This window comes from Bos javanicus, chromosome 25, assembly GCF_032452875.1.
Source record: "Bos javanicus breed banteng chromosome 25, ARS-OSU_banteng_1.0, whole genome shotgun sequence".
Classification (NCBI taxonomy): Eukaryota; Metazoa; Chordata; class Mammalia; order Artiodactyla; family Bovidae; genus Bos; species Bos javanicus.
The window spans coordinates 33,938,550-33,957,937 of record NC_083892.1 but is presented as its reverse complement, the minus strand read 5'-3'; the positions used below and the strand labels follow the sequence as shown (position 1 = coordinate 33,957,937).

Sequence of the window (19,388 nt, the reverse complement as noted above, 5' to 3'; positions counted from 1 at the left end):
CCAACTCGATGGACCTGAGTTTGACTAAGCTCTGGGTGATAGACAGGGACGCCTTGCTTGCTGCAGTCCATGGGGTTTCAAAGAGTCCCACCAAACTGAGCGACTGAACTGACTGATTCATAGAACCTCCCACAGGATTGAACTCTATCCTGGCTTGCTAGTGGAGGCCCTCCTGGGCTCTCACCTACTGCCGGTGTCTCCCCATTGGTTCCCTTCCTTCCCGTCGCCCCCAGAATCCCATCCACTCGATGCCAGCTGGCAAAGCTGGCAGAGGCTCCCCGGTGCCTACATAGGCCCACCCCCTCTACTGCTTCTCTATTGAATGTGTGAATTTTTTCAAAAGCTGTTAGTCAAAAAAAAAAAAAAAGTAACGCCTTTCTTTACTTTGAGTTGCAAAAAAGCATTTATTTTTAAAACACCAAAATTGGCATTTGAACAGAAAACTTTTAACTTTCTTCAGCATCTCGGCTAAGGATCTTACTTCCACCCCCCTCCATCCCCCACACGCCTGTCGTCAGTACCTTGGCTGACGACGGAGCAGGATGGGAGGGGTGTCCCAGAACCGGGGATAAATATTAAAATGTCCACATGGGTTTCTACCAACGAATACATCCTGACCAGATCCAGAGGGTGAGAGGTTTGGAAAGGTGTCGAGAAGTTTCCACTGACCCAGCCCAGCGCTCCCTGGTCTGCGAACATTACAAAAGGGATGGGCAGGGATTCGGGGCAGGGGCAGGACGAGGGAGAAGGCGGTGGGAGCAGGGTGGGAGCCGCCACCCACGGCGGCCAGGTTTGCGACCCGCTGAGCCAACCTGCGGAGGTCCGGCCTCAGGGCAAGCGCATCCTGGGACGCGGGCCGCCGAGCTGGTCCATCGCGCGCGCTCCTGTCTCCGGCCCGAAAAGAGTTAACAGGCCAGTCCCAAGCGGGCCCGGATTCCCTGCGGGAGGCCCAGCTCACCGCCAGCTTGACCCCCGCCCACCAACCAAGCCGGGACCTCGCGGCGCCCGAGGTGGGGTGGGGAAACTGGGAGAGTGCGGCTCGCGGGGAACGCGCGGGTGCAGCCAGGGCGCTCTGGGCGTCGGGGAAGGGGCGGGCTAGGGCAGGTCAGGCCCGCCCCCGCCAGGGGCGGTGGAGGCCGGTGACCGACAGGCCTCCAGGCCCGTCCCGGCGCGCCTGACGGTCCGGAGCGCCCGGCAGGGCAGGGCCGGGGCGGGGGCTCTGGAGAGGGCGGGGGCGGACGGGGAAGCCTCTGGGCGGGGGCGGGGCCTCGGCAGAGTAGCAGCGCTCTCAGCCAATGGGAGGCGGGCGCCTTCCCGTTAGCGCCGGATCCCGGTGGATAGGGAGGGGCGGGCGGCGCCGTGGGGATCCCGGGGCGGCCCAGGGCCCCTGACTCGGCTCCGCGCGGCGACATGGACCGGATGGCCAGCTCCATGAAGCAGGTCCCCAACCCCCTGCCGAAGGTGCTGAGCCGGCGTGGGGTAGGCGCGGGGATGGAGGCGGCGGAGCGGGAGAGCTTTGAGCGGACTCAGGTGAGGACCGGGGCGGGGTGGGGGGGACACCCCGGGTCGTGCACGGCTGGGGCATCCCGCAGTGTCTTGGAGGGGACTCGAAGGGAGTAGGGATCTTGCAGGCCCAGGGAAGGACGGAGCACGGGGGCATCTGTGTGGTGGTCAGGGCGATCCGGGAAGGTCGGGGACCCCGGGGGCATCCCGACTGGCCTGGGGGAGAGGGCAGGGCGGCTCTGAGCAGCTGGCACGATCCGCGCGGCGCGACCGACTGGAGCCGGTCCCAGCAGGGCATGGCAGGGGTCACGGGGGCGGTGAGAGGGGAAGGAACGGGAAAAGGGGGCCGAATGGAAGGGGTGCCCCTAGGCTGGGGAAGGTCCCTGGGGTGGGGGCCACAGGGGGGTCGCATTTGTGGCAGCGGAGAGTGGGGCGCTGAGTCGGGAATGTGAAGGCTGGGGCGCCCTGTCCTCTCCGCTCGATCACTTCAGGACTACGTTGACATTCCCCCCATCCCTAGCATCCCCTTCCTTGTGCCTCTAGCTTGGCTCACACCACCCCCCAGCTGTCGGCCTCGGAGGACCGGACTGAAGGGGTCTGAGCCGGGAGGAAGGAATTTAGGAAATGCGGTGTGTGGCCGAGTTTGGAAGATGACCGGGGGCTGGAGGAGGGGGCCGGCCCAAGGACAGAAATTGAGGCTCTTGGACCAGTGGCCCCGATTCTGGTCAAGTTGAGTTGTCCCGGGGTGCCCAGAACCCTGAATCGAGGTTTTGATTTCATCCCCCCAAATGTGCCTGACAGCTAATAGGCAGCCTGCCCTATTTGTCCAGCCTGAGCAGGGCTAGGGGCCAAAATTCCTCACTGTCATCAACAAAAAGCCACAATCCATTTTTACCTCCGAGTTTTAATGCCTGGTGTATTGATTGGACTGAATAAAGCTGACATGTTTATGGTGTTCATCGGCTCGTTTGTATGCAAAATCCATTTCACAGGGCATAGCACTTCTTTTAATCCTACTGCCAAAGTTGTATGGGCAGGTTTGTTCCTGACTCGTGCTCACTCTTGCTCTTGGAGTGGAACCTTTGAAGATCCAGGGGGCTTCCGCTGCCAGAAGCTGGTTCTGCTGTTCTATTCTGCTCCCCATCTCCCCCTCCCCAAACTTAGTACCATGTGAGGGAAGGGCAGTGGGGTTTTAGATAAAGATTGTGAGGTCCTGATTGAGTGTTCTATGTAGGGAATCTTGCAAAGAAGGAAGGTTTTCATGAAAACCCAGGGGACTTCCTTCTCTTCTTTTTCCAGGCACCTCTGGCCCTTTGCAGGTTTGTCTGGGTGGTGTAAAGTAGGCAGCGTCCCCTCCCTAGGTCATCATCCTACCCCACATGTGATGGGAGAGAAGGCTCTTTACTTCTCTCTCCCAGGGTCTGGCTGGGTTTAAGCTTTATTTTCTGACTCTGTGGATTGGACCCCAGAAAGGAAGGAAGATACTTGTCTGCTATGGGCATTATGCCCTCGTCTAGCTGTCTGGGCACATAAGGCTTCTTGCTCCAGGAAACAGTGTAAATCTTTCTTGTAATGGACAAGGAAAATAAATGGTAATTCATTCCTTCTAGAGTCTCCAGTAAAAACTGGAGCAATAGAGAAATACACATAAGAGTTTGACCCATTATAGTGATGGAAATTAGGTTTGTGAAAGTTTCTCTAGCTGTCCAGGGACGTCCCAACAAGGAGAGTCTAGGTCAGTGTTAGGCGGTATCTTACATTCTGTGGGACACTGATAATTGGCCAGATTTGAGCTAGTGGCTTGTGTGTGTGTATGTGTGTGTGTGTGTCTGTAAGGGAGGTAGAATGAATCAAGAAAAGAGTTTCTCTGTTGTTGAAACTATTAGGGGAATAAGAGAGTGAAGAAAAGGAAAGAGAATAATCCTAAAACCTCACCTTAGTCAATCTGTAAAAATGTGTATTGTTTAATGGCTACTTATCCAATGTATGGGTGTGTTAGTCACTCAGCTGTGTCTGAATCTTTGCGACCCCATGGACTGCAGCCTGCCAGGCTCCTCTGTCCACAGAATTCTCCAGGCAAGAATACTGGAATGGGTAGCCATTCCCTTCTCCAGGAGATCTTCCCAACCCAGGGATTGAACCCGGGTCTCCCTCATTGCAGGCAGATTCTTTACTGTCTGAGCCGTATAAACATGAGTTAGAAAAAAAACTTAATGAGTTAAGAGAGCATGAGAATCAGTGAAGGCAGACTGATGATTGTAACTGATTATGTGTTTGGCACTGTTCTGAGTACTTTATTATATCACCTTCTTTAATCTCAGTAAAGTGCTGTGTGGTGATATTGACAAGGACCTATGAGGTGAGTATCAACCACATTTTACCTGGAGAAAATTGAGGCACAGAGAAGTTAAGTAACTTGCCCAAGGTCACACAGCATGTCGTGATCCCAACCTTTAACCGCATCTCTGTGTGGCCTCTGAGTACTGGGCAGAGCACTGGAATGGGAGCTGGAAGAGGCTGAAGTCTGATAGCCGGGCACATGGAGGGGCTGTGTGGCCCCAGGCAAGTTTTCCAACTTTTCTTAGCCTTGGGTTCCTTATTGCAAAATTGGGATACTACTTACCTCACAGGTTGATTGTGGGAGACTCGATTAAATGATATACATGGAGGCATTTTGTAAACTGGGGAGCACTGTGGTGGTGATGATTGCTATAATCTGAGGGGGGAGGGGGCCAGAAAAAAGGCCAAGTACTGGGGCAGGCTGTGATGAACTGGTCAGTAGAGGGACACAAGTGTTCCTGGTTAATGCAGTGATTACCAGGAGTGATTGCTTCAAGTCCAGGCTGCCAGGGTGCGAAGCGGGTGGGAGCCCTCCGAGGTCTGAACCCCATCCTTCAGCCTGAGCCGGCACTTGCTGGGTAGGGAGGAGGGATGGGGCATTCCAGGAGAGAAGGTATGGTCTGGAGGCGGGTGTGAATGAGATTCATCAGTTAAGGTGGACAGAGCAGAATCGGCTCCTCCCACCTCCAAACGCCTTGCGCCTTGCACCTGCTCCCTGTCCTGTCCCCGTTTCCCTGTGACCCCAGCACCCCGTGAGCTTCCTGAGGGCGGGATGGTGTCTCGCTCTAACTTCTGTCCTCATGTGCCCGGGGCTGGTGTTAGTGGTGAAGTGACGGTAGTCTTGGGTCCAAAGTGACGGGTTGGCCCCGGCTGGTATGCCTGGCCTGGATGGGGAACTAAGCTCTGGGCCACAGGGCACATCTGTAATTACTTGATGTTCTTTCTTAATGGCCCCCAGTTCCCTCCTGGTCCTGCTTTGTCTCTGCACTGTCAGCCGGTGGCCCTGCCCCAGGCCCCTCCAAGGACTCTGAGTTCCCTGCTTTCTTTCTGGTTGGGTTTGTGCTCCAGCTGTCTGTGCCCTCAGACCAGACTTGTTTTCCCACCGGTTGTCAGCCTCTTCCAGGAAGCCTTCCCTCCTCAACTCTCCTGGGATCATCCTTCTATTTCATGTGATCACTGTCCGTGCCAGCCCCCGGCTCCAGCTAGACCCCCGGTGTACCCCCCACTCAGCCCATCACCAGCACCCTTCAGGCTCTGGGGACATAAAAAGCAGTTCTTGCCCTCAAAAAAGCTACAGTAATAATGATACGTAGCCTGGAGCACTTTACAGTGTATAAAGCTTTAGCACTGTTGGGACTGCACTGTGGTTGGGTGTTATCACCCTCATTGTATGGATGAGAGCTTGGTAACTTGCCCAGGACTGCCAGTTGGTGAATGAAAGGGTCAGAATTCAAACCCGAGACTCGGGGTTCTAGGCCCTGGTTCTAGGTCTCAGGCCCTGTCCACCACACTGTCCTTATATCAGCCAAGAGGGCGATTCTGGAATGAATCAGGAGGGTTGCCACTCACAGACAAAATGTCCTGTCTGTATTTACTTAGCTGGCAAATGGTTTTCTCCATGGTTTGCTTGTTTTTTCAACATCCTCTTAGTGAGTACATACTGTGAAGGGGACGCAGAGATGAGTAAGATAAAGAGACTGGCCCCAGAGGAGCTCATGAGTCAGCGGGGAGGTGGACCGGCCACAGCGGGCCTCCTCCAAGGGGGACAGAGGACCCACGGCGCCGGCAGCACTGGAGCCAGTAGCAGGGCAGGACCTGCTGCATCAGAGCCTATATTTCAACCAGACACGGAAGTTTGAGCTGCTGCACTCTGTGGCAGCTGAGTGCTGGGATCAGAAGAGAGCACAGGGCTCTGGAAACACAGAGGAAGGGACAAACCCTTAGTCACACTCTCTTGGATGGAGCCCACGACAGAGTAAAAGATGCTAACCAATCATATAATGAGAAGAGCCAGGAGACAGAAACAAATATTTGTAAAGGGCTTGCTGGGTCCTAGGGACTTGCTAGGTGATTTATAGCCATTATCTTATTTGATAGCTCAGGCTCAGAGAGGCCAAATGACTTTTCCAAGGTCACACAGCAAGCAAATAGACCAGCCAGGGCTTCAGAAGCAGATGGCAAGGCCTCTTCTCCATCATCTGCCATCATGAACATGATCTTCAGCAGACGCTCAGCCTTCAGTTCACCAGCTGAAAAATTTTGGGGTTGGGCTGGAGGGATCAGTGGTTCTTAGACCTGGCTACACCGAAATCGCTTCTAACATAAAAGATTCTGTATACTGTCCCCTGCTTGCTCCCTTAGTCAGTACTGAAAACTAGAAAGGATGCTGAGAGCTTTCTTTGGCTCTGTGGTTTTGTTCTCTTCTGGTTTCCTCCCAATGATACTAATGAGAAAAGCCAGCATCGATCACACTTACTCTGTGCAAATATAGAGGCCTTGCACAGACCTCCCCTTTTAATCGTTACAAAAAACTTACAGATTATGAAGTGTTAGTCACTCAGTCACATCCGACTCTTTTGCGGCCCCATGGACTATAGCCTGCCAGGCTCCTCTGTCCATGAAATTCTCCAGGTAAGAATACTGGAGTGGTTGCCATTCCTTTCTCCTGGGGAATCTTCCCAACCTGGGGGGTCGAACCGGGTCTCCTGCATTGCAGCCAGATTCTTTACTGTCTGAGCCACCAGGACCCCACCCTGTTTTATAGATGAGGCAGTTGAGGTTGAGAGGCTTAATAACCAGCTCAAGGCTCTGAAGTGAGTAAATCACAGAGCTGGGACTCAAAGCCAGGAAGATCGGCCCGCGAGCCTGGTTTTTCCGACTGCCAGCCCTGTGGCACTGCCTGGGCCCCTCTGGCTCTCGTCCGTCTTCCTCCCCTTGGGGAAACTTGGGATCCCCAAGTCTCTGTCCTCACCCCACTTCTCTTTTACCTCCTGTCCACTTCCTCTGCCCTTATTTCCATCTGATGGTTTCTGTTCTCACCCCCATGACACCGACTTCCTGGCTTCCGTGACCACTTCCCATTGGACATCTGCTCCCTGATAAACCACTCATGCCCCAAACTCCACTTGGGCCTCCCCAGCCTGTGAACACCTGAGCCCTGCTGCCATGACTCCCATCATCTCCCAGGATCCGCCGGGAGCCCTCCCTGCCTCTTGCCCGCTCTTGCCCGGAGCCCTCCCTGCCTCTTGCCCACTCTGCCACACTGTATTCTATGATGTTGCTCCTATCCTTCTCTCCTTGGCTTATCGCTGTCCCTACCCTATTTCCTCTTGCCTGCATCTTTGTAATCCCATCCTTCCTGCCCCCTCAAAGAGCCTGATGACTGGTGGATTGTCCCTAATGCCCAGCACTGCCCGTATAACTCGCTCTTTCCAAAAACCTGTGCTGGCTGCCCAGAGACCCTGCAGGGTGTGGTGCCTTCGGGATCCCTAACCCCTGTCCTCTGCAGGCCTTAATTTACAGAGCATCCTCCACCAGGCAGCTCCTGTCATCTGGTTCAGGTGTGCAGGGGCCATTCCCTACTGTGTGTCTCTCCTGTTCATCTATGCTCACATCTTGGCTTCCCTTCCACACTGGAAGTTCTTTTTTTTTTCCCCAGTATTTATTTATTTGGCTGCACCGAGTCTTAGTTTTGACATAGGGGATCTTAGTTCCCCGACCAGAGATCGAACCCGGGCCCCCTGCATTGGGAGTGTGGAATTTTAGCTACTGGACCAGCAGGGAAGTCCTAAGACTGGAAGCTCTTGAGGGCAGGGTCTGAGTCTTAGCGGGCCCTTGCATGAGGCAGGCTCTGGGGCCTGTTTGCCAAACATGTGAATGTACAGCAGTCAGAGGATCTACAGCAGCCTGGGGCCGTAGGCAGGCCTCTGCTTGCAGAACGCTTTTCTTTGCACATTTCGGAGGTTCCCTCTCTGTCTCCTTCAGTTTCCCTGATAATTGTATCTCACTAGATGCCTGCCCTGTGTGCCAGGCCTGGGCACCCAGAGTACCGTGGAAGTACATCACTCAGCTCCTGAGAGCTTGGTTGGAGAGTTCACTCAGGAAAGAGCCTGATGGGGCTGGAAACAGAATTAAGGCTCACGGGTAATGATTTGAATTTCCATCAAGTTCAGACACTTGATAAACATTCCCAAACCGTGGTCTTGGACTTCCCGGGACTTCATTCTGCTTCAGGTCAGATCTTTCTGAGCTAGAAGAGGTTACCAGGAAGGGAGAGAATCTGGCCTGGTGTCCTGGGCCCCTGGACGTGGCCAAGGGCAGTGGCCTCTGTGCAGGCGCTGGAGTTTGGGGCAGAGCATAAAAGAATTTAGGATGATTGTGGGAACAGGAAGTCTGGGGATGTTAGGATGAGTATAAGAATAGGAAGTCTGGGGATGTTAGGATGAGTACAGGAACAGGAAGTCTGGCTCTGCCCCTGCATCTCATTGCAAAATGAGGAGGCTGGAAAAGATTTCTGAGGGTCCTTCCAGGTCTCAAATATTTCAGCTTTAAAAAAATATATATTTCAGCTTTTAGAACTCCTGTAAACAACCTTTCACATTAAGATCAGGACACTTGTTTCTTCTGAGCTGTCAACTGCTGCCTTGAAAGGGGTTCCCAAATGCCCCCTGTTTGTGGGATGGGGCTCGGGTACCAGTGATGTGGGGCTCACGAAAGGATGGTGCTGCTCCTTAGGAAGGGATGGGGTGTGTCCGTGTGGTCCAGGAGAGAAGATTCCCAGCCCCACTTGGGCTCTGAAAGAGTTGCTCGCTCGCAAGGCACTGATGAGGCTCGTTTTATGCTCCCCATCTGCGGGCCCACTAATTCCACTACCTCAGGACCAAGTGTGCAGGGGGCCTGGGTGGGGTGCAGGGCGTAGCCTGCCGCGGCAGCACCACGGGCCAGCGGCCAGGGCTTCTCCCGCATCCAGAAGGGTTGGCGGCCTGGAGAGGTGCCCACCTGGGAAAGGGAACTTGTCAGCCCCACCTCTTGGCAGGATGGTGACTGCTTCCTGTTTTCCTGTCTGGGCAGGCAGGGAGGAGCCCTGTTCCCAGCTGTGGGCAGTGAAGTTTGACGCTGGGGGGAGAGGGCTGGGGACCCAAGGTGTCGTCTGGCACAGCCTGCGGGGGAGAGAGCACGCATCTTCTTGGATCTGAAAGGCCGCGCTTTACTGCCACCTCTGCTATTAGTGCTCAGAGAGCCCAGGAAGTTGGGCTATTCAGGAAGCCAGTGTGGCCAGTCACTTCTTTTAACTACCACTGTGTGAAGTTTTCAAAGTACGTTTACAAGTAACCTCTTTTCAGCCACGGAGCAACCAGGCAGTAGATAATTTTGGTCAGTTCTCAGGCATGGACACTGAAGCCCAAAGAGCGTCTGTGGCTTGCCCAGGAGCACCCAGGAAGTGGCTGAGGAGCTGAGGCTGGAACCGGGTGGGTCTGATCTCAGATTGTACACTTTCTTTTCCAAACTCCTAAAGCTGAAGCCTGGCCAGGGCTGGTAACTTCAAAAAAGTACAGAGGTGTTTTTTTTTTTTTTTAACTCCCTAGATTTTGTTTCAATTGATTTATTTGGACATTTGAAATTCCTCCCAGAAGATATTTTGCAATACATCACATCCCAAAGACAGAGGAGCCTGGTGGGCTACAGTCCATAGGGTCGCAAAGAGTTGGACATGATTGAGTGACTAAGCATAGCACAACATAACTGTCAGATAGAGTAGGAAATGGCAACACACTCCAGTGTTCTTGCCTGGAGGATTCCACAGATAAAGGAGCCTGGCGGGCTACAGTCCATAGAGTCACAGAGGGTCGGATAGGACTGAGCACAGCACAGCACAGCACTGTCAGAAAAGCCTGTATCCAGAATATGTTTAAAAAAAAGGAAAACCAGAAAGGACAACCCAATAGAGAAACAAGCAGGAGGAACTTCACAAAAGAGGATAAGCAAATGGCCAATAAACATATAAAAAGGTGGACAACTTTGTTAGTAAGCAGGGAGGTAAAAATTGAAATTACACTGAGATATTGCTATATGCCCATCAGGATGAAAGAAATGAAAATGGGGGAAAAATTCACAGTGCCAAGTGTCAGCAAGCATGTGAAGCAATGAACGCGCTCCTGGACTGCTGATGGGCCGGACACTGGGGCAGCTGTACTTCAAAGCAGCCTGGTTGTCTCTCTGGTCAAAGCTATGGTTTTTCCAGTAGTCATGTATGGATGTGAGCATAGCACCATAAAGAAGGCTGAGCATCGAAGTACTGATTCTTTTGAACTGTGGTGTTGGAGAAGACTCTTGAGAGTCCCTTGCACTGCAAGGAGATCCAACCAGTCCATCCTAACCTGAATATTCATTGGAAGGACTGATGCTGAAACTGAAGCTCCAGTGTCCACCTGATGTGAAGAGCCAACTCATTGGAAAAGACCCTGATGCTGGGAAGGATTGAAGGTGAAAAAAGAGGGTGGCGGAGGATGAGATGGCTGGACAGCATCACTGAGTCATGGACATGAGTCTGAGCAAACTCCGGGAGATAGTGAAGGACAGGGGAGCCTGCAAAAGAGTTGGACACCACTTAGTGACTGAACAACAACAGCATTAAAGATTAGCACACTCAATAACCCACCAAATCCACACCAAGCAATATACCCAACAGAAATGGATGCCCATGCACCAAAAGGTATTCATAGAAGAGTATTATTCATAATCATGTTGTGTAATAACCCCAAACTAGAAACAACTCAAGAGCTCATCAGCAGTAGATGGATAAATAAATCGTGATCTTGTCTCTCATGGGACTACTGTACAGCAGTGAAAATAAACAAACTATAGCTACCCTCAACAGCATGGGGCACTCTTTTTTTTTTCTGATAGGGACCATTTATTTTGAAGTCTTCATTGAATTTGTCACAATATTGCTTCTGCTTTATGTTTTGTTTTTTGGCTATGAGACATATGGGATCTTAGCTGCCCAACCAGGGATCGAACCTGCATCCCCTGCATTGGAAGACGAAGTCTTAACCACTGGACCACCAGGGTTAAGTCACAACATGACTCTTACAAACACAATGTTGGGGGCGGGGGGAGAGACGGACACTCAAAGGACAACTGTGAAGATTTCCATTTATATTAAGTTCAAAAAACAGGCAAAGCAAAACTGGAACTTAGGGGTGCTTGCATAGATGATGAAACTGTAAAGACAAAAGGGACTGATTATTCTAAGAGCCCAGATAAAGGTCACCTCTGAGTGCAGGAGAGATGAGTGAGGGGGAGGGTGTTCAGAGCAGGGGCACTTCTGTGGTTCTGCTATGCATCTGTGTCCTGGCCTGGATGGTGGTTTATGATAATTCATTAAGCTGTACTTTTTCGCTTCATGCAGTTCTCTCTATTTATATATTTCAGAATACAAAAGATTATAAAAAGCCTCTTTCCAGGGAGTAGGAGACTGTCTCGTGGAGGCTAAGTAAGAACCTGCCATTTAGATATCCACCCACCCTTTGAGGTCTCTCTCAAACACAGCCTCCCCCGTGAAAGTGCCTCTGACGCTGCCCTAGAGCTGGGAAGTGTTTGATTTATGAATCATGCGTCTACAAGCTGCACACTCCGAGCGCTGCTGTAACACGGAGCGGGGCGGGTGACACCTATCATTAGGCCACACTTAGCATGGTGCCCTCAGCTCCCGTTGACGTGTGTCTTGTGTCTCCCTCCCTCAGTAGCAGACAGGTGCTCGTTCCTCACTCATCTTTTGGTGAGTTGCCCCAGTGTCTTGCAGAAGGCTTTACACCAGCCCCAGCTCAGGATGTCTGTTAAATATGAAATATATTAGAAGTTCTCAAAGGAGAGAATGAGAGAAGAAAGTATGTCTCTAAGCTCAAAAGAAAGCACATTTGAATAAACCAAAGACCCAGATGGTAGGCACAGAACCTCAGACTTGGCTCCTGCTCCAAAGATTTAGATCAAGCCAGACATGATGAAGGAGAAGAGGAGGAGAGGAGGGCGTCAGAGGATGAGATGGCATCACCAGTGCAATGGACATGAACTTGGACAAACTTCTGGAGATGATGAGGGACAGAAAGGCCTGGCGTGCTGCGGTCCATAGGGTTGCAAGGAGTCGGACACACTGGGCGACTGAACAACAAGGCGTGATGAGCCACTGTGAGAACCTGGGAGCTTGAGGAGTGTCACCTGGGCACACGGCAGAGATGCTGACCTAACAGTGGCTCTTTTGAGGTCTCTGTCTGGCTGCGTGGTCCCGCGGCCAGCCCCTGGTGACTGCTCTGTGATTCGTGCGTCTTACCTAGGCTGCCACGTGCCCCTCTCCCGTACTGGCCTGGATGCATATTCCTTCTCTGGTCTTCCTTGGATCTGGCTTAACTGATGCTATATTCTTCCCTCTCATTTCCCATAATCCATCAGAAAGATACACAGGTGTGAGTGCTGTGGTTTCCTCTCTGAGCAAGATCAGCTTCCCTTGGAGTCACAGGTGAGCCCAGGGCTCTCCCTCTCCAGGGTTAGCATATGTGTGCTCATTTGCTCAGTCATGTTCAACTCTTTGCCACCCCGTGGACTGTAGCCCACTAGGCTCCTCTGTCCCTGGGATTCTCCAGGCAAGAATACTGGAGTGGGTTACCGTTTCCTACTCCAGGGGATCTCCCTGACCCAGGGATCGAACCCACATCTTTTGGGTCTCCTGCATTGGCGGGAGGATTCTTTACCACTTGAGCCACCTGGGAAGTTTCCAAAAAGATACACGTCGAGTGCCTTTTCTTTGTCCCCTCAAGTTCCTGGTACAGCATCTGGCCCTGAGCAACTCTCGATACAGGTTTGTGGAATGAAGGATAAAATCTTTTTGGTGAAGGACTGAGTGAGCATCAGCCATTTTTGGTCCCAGTTCTGAACTGTGAACCCTGATTTACAGTCCCTGAATCTGGGATCACATGAGCATAATTGGAGCCACCCAGAGGGACCCTGGAAACCTCGTCCCTTTGATGTAACTGTGGGTGGTCCTTGGGGACTTCCTGTTGATTGCCATCTCCCTGACTCATGCCTGGAAGTGACTTGCCATCTCCTGCTTCCCTTGAGATCCTTATTCCAGGATGGGACCTCCCTGTGCAGCCGAGGTCCTGTTACTGCTAAGAAAAATCTAACACAAGCAATGAAAAAAGAAAGAAGGAATGAAGGGAAGGAAAACCCTGTCCATCTAAACCTGGACTCCACCTCCTGCCACAGACCTGCTCATTCTTCTTTGTTCTCAGTTTCAGAGAAACTCAGTTTACAAACCATCCCAGGCCGTTCCACTTGGGATTGTCCCACTCATTCTAAGAGACCCCTCTCTTCTGCATGGACCTCTCCAGCTAGTCATCGAGTCCTACTCTTCTTGTCTCCTTGACTGCGTCTCACATCACCCCGACTTCTCCGCCACCCTGCCTGAGTTCAGGCCTTCATCTCAAGACTTAGCTATTTATTGCACGGCCCACCTGGCCCTCCTGCCCTCCAGTCTTGACTGTCAGAAGTTCTGCCCTTGCCTTGGCTGCCAGAGTTGGGTTTGAAGAGGTCCAAGTATTTATATCACTCCAGATTTTAAAAACCTCTGTTATGTGTAACTCTAAGCTGAAACCCAAGCTTGTTGGCATGACACAGAGCCAGGCTTTGCCAGCCTTAATGTCCAGCCACCGCCGCCAAGCACCTTAGAGTGCTCCCAGCACGACCCAGGCTTCTCCACTCCTGGGTTTTTCCAGGTGGCAGCCTTCTCATCTGCCCAGAACGCCTCTCCCATTTTATCCACCTGCCAAACTCTTTCCATCTGGTAAGTCCCACCTTCGTGGCCACTCCTGTGGAAAGTCCCCCTCCCTTCTCCAAGCAGATTTAGTGAATGGTATTTCTCTTCGTCAGTCTTCCCAGGTGGCACTAGAGGTAAATACCCACCTGCCAATGCAGGCGATATAAGAGACATGAGTTCAATCCCTGGGTTGGGAAGATCCCTTGGAGGAGGGAGTGGCAACCCACTCTAGTATTGTTGCCTGGAGAATCCCTCGGACAGAGGAGCCTGGTGGGCTACAATCCATAGGGTCACCAAGAGTCAGACACAACTGAAGCGACTTAGCACGCATACACTTGTGTCTGTTCTGTGTTAGCATGTTTATCTGGGTGTCTGTCCCACACTGGACCATGAGCTCCCCTATAGCTTAGCTCTGCACCCCATGCACAGGATTCAGCACCCAGAAGGACCTTGGGAGATGTTTATTGAGTGAACTAATGATGCATTTTAAGGACCTGATTGTGTTTGATTGTTGTTGCAACAGAAGAGGGAAGGGGCCCAATTCTCACCCAGGGCAGGTGCTCCCCACCAAAGCGAATGCATTTGATCTGTGTCATGTTGACCTGAAACGAAAGTTTTGGCAACACTGTTCAGATAAATGTGAGCATGTTTTGGGAGTGGAGACTTCAGTGGGAGGGACAGAGGTGGTTTTCTGTGCAGCCACAGTACACACCTGGATGGGAACTAGGAGCCAGGATTCCTGGTTTATGTTCTACTGGCGGGCTGACTGGTGTTCCTTCTGCATCTCAGAAGTGTGATGTAGCAGGTAGAAAATGCCCCCACCATCAGCATAGCCATATCTTCCGTTACATGGCAAAAGGGACTCTGTAGATGTGATTAAGGACCTCAAGATATGGAAAGAAGGGACTTCCCTAGCTGTTCAGTGGTCAAGACTCCCTTCTTCTAATGCGGGGGGCGTGGGTTCAATCCCTAGTCAGGGAGCTAAGATGCAACATACTGCGTGGCATGGCCAAGAAAAAAAAAGAAACAGGAGCCTGGAGTGTCCAAGTGGGCCAGTCTGATCACATACCCTTAAAAGCAGAGAGTCTTCTCTGACTGCCAAGTGGAAGGGAGACATGGCAGAAGGGAAAGCCAGAGGAATTCCAAATGGGAGAAGGATTCAACTTGCCACTGCTGGCTCTGATCGGGAGGGGCCCACATACAAGGGCCCAAGGGACCCTCTCGGAGCTCAGAGTGGCCCCTAGCTGACACAGCAAGGACGCAGGGACCTCAGGTCTTAAACAGCAAGGAATTGGATCCTACCAACTACTGGAATAACCTTCAAAGTGAAATCTCCCCAGAGCTCCCAGTAAGGAATGTAGCCCTGCTGACACCTTGATTTTTAGCCCAGTGAGATCTTACTGGCCTTCTGACCTACAGAACTGTGAGATGATAAACGGGTGTGGTTTTTAGCTGTTCAGTTTGTGATAATTTTTTTACGGCAGTGATAAAAGCCAATCCAAGATGGTATTAATAACAGGTAACTCGCGCTACAGCAAGAACCCAAAGCAGTGGAACCCAAAGAGGCCACCCTTTAAACCTCCAGGGACACTTGTTATTTCATCCATGCTTTCTGTGGCCATAGAGAAAACTTTGGATTTCCACACTTGGCGCTTATTCACAGACATTTTCTCCTGGAAAAACAATTCAGCAGCCTGTTCAAAACATTCTTTCCTGCTGGGCCATGGAGTTCTCTGGTGCAGTTCCAAGTTTGAAGATCATAGGTGTAAGTTACTTAACCTTAAAATTTTTTTTTGTTTTTGATCAAGTAAGTGCTGTGCTATTTAAAAAAACAAAAACAAAAACTCAGGTGGGAAATCCCAGAGTTACTATAGGATCCTGATGGTGTCTGCACTCGAGGGAGCTGACTGAAAGTCAGGAAGCGCAGGCGGGAATAAATGCAGGGCTTCCCTCAGGGTGGGCCTGCCCTGTCCTGAGACTTACTTAGGTTCACTGGTGGTTTGGAATGTTCCCCAAACTCTGGGCTTAGTCCCCGATGGGTCAGCAGGTAAAGAATCCGCCTGCAGTGTAGGAGACACAGGTTTTGATCCCTGGGTCAGGAAGGTCCCCTGGAGGAGGAAATGGCAACTCACTCTAGTATTCTTGCCTGGGAAATCCCATGGACAGAGGAGCCTGGTGGGCTCTAGTCCTAGGGGTCGCAAAGAGTCAGACACGACTGAGCACAGGGCCCATTGTAGCAAAGTTAATCTCTTCATTTTGATGATTTTTTCTAGGGTTATATAAGATGTTAGTTAATATAAGGGGAAGCCAGGCAAAGATGTACGGGAACTCTGTACTATTTTTGCAATTCTTCTGAAAGTCTAAAATTATCTCAAACTAAAATGTTAAAAAAAAAAAAAAAAAGAATGGCATGTTGCTTGGCAAACGTTAGGGCTGAGTAAATGTACATTCCACTGCTCCCTTGGGTCATCATGGGGACCCTGGAGACCCCACAGACGGAGGGATGGGACAGTGGGGTCTGAGGAGGGAAAGTGTGGAGAGTCTGGGCTGCATCAGGGGAGGCAGCAGGGCGGGGTGCCTTCTCCAAAGAAGACCTGCTCGGAGTTCCCCCCTCCCCTGCCCCGGCCCAGGTCTCAGAGGGAGAAATGGCCGTGGAGGACCCTGTCTGTGGTCTCGCAGATGCACTGCTGCCAGCCTCCACCTGCTGCAGTCAGACAAGCTTAGCTCCAGTTCCAGTTTGGTTACTTATCATGGGAAGGGGGCGAGGCTTGGGAAAGCTCCCAGTGCATGGGATAATGTACTGACATCTGGGCTCAGTGAGGGATTTGAATGGGAGGGCCCAGATCAGTAGCCAGTGCCAGTGGTGGCTTCCCCTCCTGGGAAACCTTCTCGATTGGCCCCCACAGAAGAGCCCATCACCCTGCAGGGCCCCCGCACCAGTTGCTTTGTGTCCCTAAGGACCCTCTCTAGGGATGCCCTTCTGAGTCTCATGGTTCGTATGTCTTGTTGGCCCCATGACTTAAAGCTTGTGCAAACCATAGGATTTGCCTATAGGGAAATGTACAAATCATTGGGTGAGTGAGTGAATGAATGGGTGAACAAGTGAGTAAATGAATGAGTGAACCAGTGAATGAGTGGAATGGGTGAGTGAATGAGTGAGTAAATAGTTGAGTGAGTGAATGAGTAAACACATCTCCCTACTGCCCCTCTGAAAGAGGACAGTATTTACTATATATGATTATTGGCCCAAATGCTTGCCTGGTGTCAGGCTGTCCTCTGGGATGACTCTGGGAGTGTTCAGACCAAGCACCCTTTTATTAGGCTTTTTCTCCTTCTCTCTTGGGTGCCAGTCACCTCTCCAGAAAAAGCAGTCAACTCCTATCTTACACTGTTTGAACATCTCCAGCTCTGACGCTGTTTGTCAGTGCTTTGGAATTCTCCAGGCCTCTCTCCTTGTTGCTGAGAACTTTTTGCCACAGGAAATCAGGCTCATTTTAAGGGCCAAACAGTCACTAAATATAGCCTCCTGGCATAGATATTTAAAGAGCTGTGTTGGTGATGTTATGTCTGAACAAAGAAGAAGGAGAAAATAACTTTTTTTTCTTGATAGAAAAGTGAAGTTATATCAGATTTTCTCTGGGTCCTCAGGGAGCCAAGCGCCCTGCGGGGGGTGTCAGTGTCTTAATTATGGAATCACCAGCTTAGGGCTTGGAGTTTAGATTTCTGTTGCCAGCCAGTCATTTCTTGATAATTCCTTCTCCTCTCCATTTAAAAATACCTCCTGCCCTGGTAAATTACCTTGGACAAGTGTGACCTCCCTGCCATGCCCAGGGGCAGGGAGGGGGCAGTGCACAGGGAGGTGTAAGAGATGCTCTGCCCACCCCAACTCCACCCCCCGGGACCGCAGGGGCCTAAGTGGAGAGCCCACCCAAGTGCTGGTTGACCAGGCAACAGAAGTGGAAGAAGTAGGATGGGACCCTGGGATCTTTACTTGGTGAAAAGCAGAGTTTAGAGAACGCTTCCTGCCTCAGAGAAAGGTCTGGACCGAAACTCCACTCACACTGGTCGGGTCCCCGATGGCGTGGGATGGGGCTTCCGTGGGGGCTAACTGCATCCCACCTCTTCTTTCCTCTGGCTTCCACCTCGGGCTCATCGGGTGGTCAGGATAACATCAAGAGTATAAAGCTTCAGCGGTGATGCTTTGTTTTTTTGTTTGGTTTGGTTTTGCAAATGTTCCTTTTGGAATATATAAACAGAACTATTCTGGGAAGTTCTTCTGAACTTACACCTCTTTCTGTAAGAAGCTCTGTGCAGTGGGCTCTCATAGTCTTTATATGTGTGAAGATGTCTGTATTTCACCATCCTTTCCCCCCCATCCTGTTATAACCAAGATTTTATCAATATGTACCTGTTTGGTGGTCAGTACGCAAACATCAGTTCCGAGGCTAGTATTAAAAAGCCTACACAATGGAGCTACCAAACTGCCAAAGAATTACTTAGCCTCTGTTCCAGCTTAAAATTTAGAAACTCTTTATCCATAAGTAGAGGGCACCAGAGCTCAGAATCTTCAAATATTGCTAACTTGTAAGCCTTTTGTGAGGAATGTCCTGATAACACAGGATATGATGTCTTTCACATTCTATCCACAGCACATTAACAGGTTTGGGGAAATTCCGGACCTTCGCTTGCATGATATTGCCACAGAAAGTGTGCAGTTCTGATAAGGAGACAAAAAGACCATATAGAAGACACAGAGGTGATATAGTAGGGAAAAACACAATTACGAAAAATGGATCATTTAAATGACTGTCATTTGGGCTGTGTATATTTCAGGGGATTTGAATAATGCCCTTCACAGTCTATGGAATGTTAAGTTTACATCTAACAAACCTCCCAACATTCCACTAATTTCTGGTCTTGCTGAGATTAACCAGCACACAACTTTTACCTCTTAAAAAGGCGGTTGCACTTTTGTATTTAAAGATGTATTTAGGACTTTCTCAGTGGTCCAGTGGCTAAGACTCTGTGCTGCCAATGCAGGGGGCCTGGATTTGATCTCTGGTCAGGAAACTAGATCCCACATGCCACAACATGCCACAAGAGTTTGCATTCTGCAATTAAAAAGATCCAGCTGCAATGAAGATCAAAAACGCATGCTGCAGCTAAGGCCCCGTACGGCCAGATAAATAAATATGAAAGAAAGATGTATTCAAACAAGGGATATGGTGGGACTCCAAGCTTCTTAAAAATATGTTTCCAGAATTCCAGAAAACTTGCCATTTCTACAATAGTTACGCAACTTGCTTCTTGGAGTTGTAGGAGAAAGGTTTCTAAGAACCACCACTAAGACTGGTCTAAGACTGCCTTGTTTCCCACCACTTTGGAGCCTAAAATATCTTCATTTTCAGATTCTGGCTCTGCTGTTAAGTCTCCTTTAGTCTCTACTTGATGATCCTCCTCTGCCCATTTTCTTTTGCTTCCTTTTCCTCTTTTGTTGAGACTTTTTTAGCGAGAAGATTTATCCTTTCCTATAGCCTTTTTTTTTTTTTTTTTTTGCCAAAGATTCCATTTTTTTCCAAAGCCAGATTAGGTGACTATTTGCTGGTATTTTGGGTGTTTCTCCTTAGTGCCCATTCAGCAGAATTGGCTTTTGTTCTTGGTATCTTGGTTGCAAGTGGTGCCTGTGGGCACGGTGGGGCAGGGGTGCTGGGCCAGATACCTGTGGGCGCCCTGC

The 19,388-nt window shown here is 50.7% G+C and overlaps 1 protein-coding gene across 8 annotated transcripts in view; it reads left to right on the top strand.

Moving 5' to 3' along the window:
- The first annotated feature begins 1,338 nt into the window (after positions 1-1,338).
- HIP1 (huntingtin interacting protein 1) overlaps positions 1,339-19,388 on the top strand; it is a 136,551-nt gene continuing 118,501 nt past the window's right edge. For 3 of the 8 annotated variants that reach the window (XM_061401932.1, XM_061401933.1, XM_061401934.1), the window contains exon 1: positions 1,339-1,530. In XM_061401932.1, the coding sequence (XP_061257916.1) occupies positions 1,411-1,530 (120 nt within the window). In that variant the 5' untranslated portion in view covers positions 1,339-1,410. The remainder of the gene's footprint in view (positions 1,531-19,388) is intronic. The other 5 variants (XM_061401931.1, XM_061401930.1, XM_061401936.1 and 2 more) reach the window with 3 other exon arrangements.